The 4,253-nt window shown below is 41.3% G+C and overlaps 1 protein-coding gene across 1 annotated transcript in view; it reads left to right on the top strand.

The window, feature by feature from the left end:
* The first annotated feature begins 363 nt into the window (after window positions 1-363).
* LOC111653201 (troponin I, fast skeletal muscle-like) overlaps window positions 364-4,253 on the top strand; it is a 25,145-nt gene continuing 21,255 nt past the window's right edge. The window contains exons 1-5 of the mRNA XM_087173322.1: window positions 364-446; window positions 1,616-1,651; window positions 2,343-2,379; window positions 3,404-3,532; window positions 3,630-3,719. Of these exons, the coding sequence (XP_087029448.1) occupies window positions 1,641-1,651; window positions 2,343-2,379; window positions 3,404-3,532; window positions 3,630-3,719 (267 nt within the window). The 5' untranslated portion in view covers window positions 364-446; window positions 1,616-1,640. The remainder of the gene's footprint in view (window positions 447-1,615; window positions 1,652-2,342; window positions 2,380-3,403; window positions 3,533-3,629; window positions 3,720-4,253) is intronic.

Below are 4,253 nucleotides of genomic sequence, written 5' to 3'. Positions count from 1 at the left end.
AATTAACAGCCAACTTTGCAGTGTAGACATGTATCCATCACTTAAACTCAGGCATCTTGACCCCTTCAGCACCAACAACAAGCCAGAAAGAGAGAAATTACTCGTGTCCTGGTCCAGTCTTCATCTGGTGATGGTTTTATAGTTAATGTGAAGCATCATCAAACTTTTCCTCCCTTTTATAGCGTCCCAGTGGCACCGATCAGAGTCTGAAAATGATCTCAGGCTCCTCCTCGATGATGCCTGATTTACAGGGGGAAGCTGGCAGGAGTCGATGATATTTCAGGAGCTTGCCGGCCGATTGGTCTGAGGATCCTGCATTTCCATAAACAGGAGCTCCATATCCATATCTGAGCCCTTGTATATATACACCCCGGGAATGATTTCTTCCCAGTGCCCCTGGCCACCGCTGCTGCTGCCCTCCTCCTGGACTTTCCGTCTCGTCGTAGGTGAGACCAGTTTCCCTTCCTTCCTCCTCCCCCTCCTCTTCCTCCTCCTATCTGCATGTCTGGACAGAGCTGGTTAAGTGATAGGAAGCGGCTGTGTGGACTCAGAGTCTTTTTGAGGAGACCCGTTTGTAAAGTGCTAAGGTGATGAAGTCCTGACCTCTGGGGGTTTGTTAATAAGCGAAGGGGAATGTGATCCAGGGTGAAGGAGAGGGCTGATTACTGCTGGACCAGATCTTACTATTTGCTTTTGGCTTGTGTTGAAGATTTCTAGTTAATTGTTAATGATAATTGCCTCGTTTTTGAAGTGTTTTTCCTTTTTTAGGATAAAGCTTTTTGAAAGATTGCATCATGTTGAGATTAAAAATGTGGGATTTGAGAGAGGATGGTGAGATTTCATTGCTTTCTGAAAGAACAGTGTAAAAATCAGCCAAGGAGGTTGAGATGTTTCCACTCTGGTTGTTAGACTGAGCTCTGACCTTTGTAGTGAATTTTTGATTTTAAAGGTTTTGGCCAGTTGGGTTTTGAAGTGTGACTTCCGCACTCGTTCCTGCAGGATTTTTACAGTGTAATCTCAATTCATTGATTTGGAAAGTTTGAACATTTGATCTCTTCACTTGGTCTGGATGAAATTGATTTTGTTGATTCTAATTCAGTCCCTTCAGTTATTTCCTGTCGTATTTGCAGCTTCTTACATTTCCATACTCATTAGACATGATGGAATAATGACACCTTGAATTATTTTTAGTAAAAATAACTCTTGAAATCGGATTCTGGGACTGAGGGACTTGTTTAGACGGGTTTGTTTTTGCAGTGTGTGAGGGTTTGTGTATTAGCGGCTGCGGCGTTGGCAGCTAACACGCTGTCGCAGCACATTCTGCCGCAGGGATTCTTCGCCACGAAAGGAATTGAAGTGTTAACTCCCGGGGGATCTTTGGTGTTGAACACCTGTAAAGGAGCTTATCGCAGGCGTCAGTGGCGACACTTGACCCAAACTCCAAACTTAGCTCTGTCACCACGCAGCCGCTCATCGACTGTTTGAATCTCAGATCACCTTTCATACAGAGGAGGGTCGCACTCTGATATTTAAGCACAGAGCAGATTATAACTTCCTTTATTCTCCCTCAGTGTCTCAATTAGTTTTTCCTCTCCTCTTTTCTTTCCTCCAACAGGCTGTGAAGAAAAGAAACCGCCAACATGTCGCACGAGTAAGTTCCGCCTCTCTATAATCCATTCCTGATTTTTAGAAACTTTACTGGAGTGAAAATAGTTTTAAATGTGTTTTTAGATGTTGGACAGAAAAGAAATCAGCGGCACAGAGTTAAGATGTTTAATTATGAGGTTTCAAAGTGAAAAGTATCAAACGTAAAAGGACTCACGGTGAAGACAGGAGTTCAGCTTTAGAGAAGAGAGAAAGAAATAATGAAAGAAAGAAAGAAATAATGAAAGAAAGGGTCCTTTCTTTTCTCATATCTTCTTCATTAAGAAAAGACGGAAAAAAGGAAAGACGGTAAGAAAGAGAGAAAGAAAGCAAAGAGGTTGGAATTCAGGGAAGATGGAAGGAAAGAAGAAAACGAGAGAAAGAGACGATGAAGGATGAAGAAAAAAAAGAGTAAGAAAAACCATAAGAGTAAAGAAGAAAAGAAAGAAAGAGAGAAAAGAAAGAAAGAAAGAAAGCAAAGAAGGTGGAATCCAGGAAGGATGGAAGGAAAGAAAGCAACAGGGAGAGAAAAATAGGGAAAAGAAGGAAAGAATGAGAGAAAGAAAACCAGAAAGAAAGATACAGGGAAAGAAAGAGAGAAAAGAGCAAAGAAAAAGAGGAGAAAGAAAGAAAGAACAGGAAGTTGTTTTAGACTCAGAACAAACGACTGACTGACTCGTTGTTTCTGCTCTTCACAGGAAGAGGATGACGATGAGCCGCAAGCATCATCTGAAGGTACGACGGTCTGAGTCTGAGGGACTTTCACATCAGGCCACAGGTTGAAGAAAAGTATTGATCATCACAGACTGAACCGTTTGGACTAAAGAGCTGAGCAGAACCCAGAACATCTGGAGCTTTATTAGAAAGTTATTAGAGTCCACGCAGATGAAATACCAGTCAGTCACTTCTTTAACCAGATAAATCAACATATTAACAATCAATCATGATTATGAGTTAATTGCCAGTTGATCAGTTGATCAGTAGTTTTAGTGAACGGCATAGTTAGAGAAAATCAGCAGCTGCATGTGTTTGGATATGTTTGTGTTGTGGGTGACAAAGTTTTGTAGCAAGTTCATACAAAAGTTTTGATCGTTAGAAATTTCCGCCGGTCGAACCAAAAGTTTTCCTGTAGTTAAAGTGATTGATGGTCACAGTTGTTGGTTGTTGTCTCTCTGTGGGACACTGGTTTTATAAAGTGAAGCTGATGTGTCGGTGTCAGTCGTTTCCCTGTTGGTCTGAACAGAGACACAAACACACCTGAGCTGACACAGTTTAAAGCTCGGAGGCGCCACCTGCTGGTGAAATCTGTCAAACACACACAAAGTGTTTTCATGATGTAAGAGGTCGATAAGAAGCTGCTGCTGCTGAAAATCAGCTTTAGATTGACGGTTTATGTGTTGAAAAAAATTCAAACAGTTATTTCTCACGAAAACAGTGAGAAATTTAGGATCTGGAATAATTTTCTTTTTTATTTTACCTTTACTTAAACAACTATTTAACTTCCTCTTTCAACACAGTTTATTTCATACAAATGAACTTTGACAGTGTTTAAAGTTTGAGGAAAACTTTTTAAAGAATTTAAGAGGCTGTTTTTCTTCTTCAATGTTTTTAGTTGTAGATTTTTGTATTTATTTATTTTTTACACGTTTGAGGGGCGACACTCCTTTTTCATGCCTTGGCTGTGAAATCCTCACATGAAAACAAAACGGCTGGTTCTTTCCCTCTCCGACTGACTCTTGACTTTGCCTCTCGCCTGCAGAGTGTGATGCTGCAGATTGCGGCGGGCTGGATTGAACAGGAGAAGAAGGACATTATAGAAGCCAAGAAGGCCTACATGGCCGAAGCCTGTCCCTCACCCAGCCTGAGCGGAGACCAGGCCGGCCTCATGGTGAGCGGCGCCTCAGGCCTGTTGTTGTAGTGTGATATCCATTACTGAACGAGTGTGATCAGTACGCAGACGTCACGCCTGTCGTTCCTTTTTCCAGGACACCTGCAGGAAGCTGCACGCCCTCATCGACAAAGTGGATGAAGAGAGGTACGACCTGGTGACCAAAATCGGCAAAGGTGATAAAGAGGTACACGTCGTCCCGCCGCCGATCAGACACTGACGACCGTGACAGAGAACATAATGAACCATTACTCAGACCGGATGTGAATGTGTGACCACTGGAGAGGTTGTAGTTTGGGTTTATTTGCCACTAACAGCTGTGAAGTGAGTGTTTGTGTTCAGCTCAGACTTTTCCTCTAATTTCTCTGTAAGTTCATCAAGTTTTGCTGAAGTTTAACATTGGAAACATTTTATTTTTCCACTGACTTTTTTCCCTCACAATTTTCTAATTATTAATTTCCAAGTATTTAGCTGTAAATGACTTGAGTATTTCCTTTGCAGTTTGGTACTAATTAGAAGTATAATTAATAAAGTGTTGATTTGTACAGTTATTACGCACCTGCGCCTCTTATATTTGAGATTTTAAGAAATAAATAGGACGTTATTCAGTAGATGCGTAAAAATAGTTAATTTGCATTTGTTTTTACAGAAGTAAAGTCACATGTGAATATCCACATGTCACGCAGTGCAACACTGTGGCTCAGGAAAATAAGATATATGA

This window comes from Seriola lalandi, unplaced genomic scaffold (assembly GCF_002814215.2).
Source record: "Seriola lalandi dorsalis isolate HSWRI2012SDOR001 ecotype SW California unplaced genomic scaffold, Sedor1 jcf7180002054177, whole genome shotgun sequence".
In the NCBI taxonomy this organism is placed as follows: Eukaryota; Metazoa; Chordata; class Actinopteri; order Carangiformes; family Carangidae; genus Seriola; species Seriola lalandi.
The sequence above is the reverse complement of the archived record's forward strand: the minus strand, read 5'-3'. Positions and strand labels throughout refer to the sequence as shown.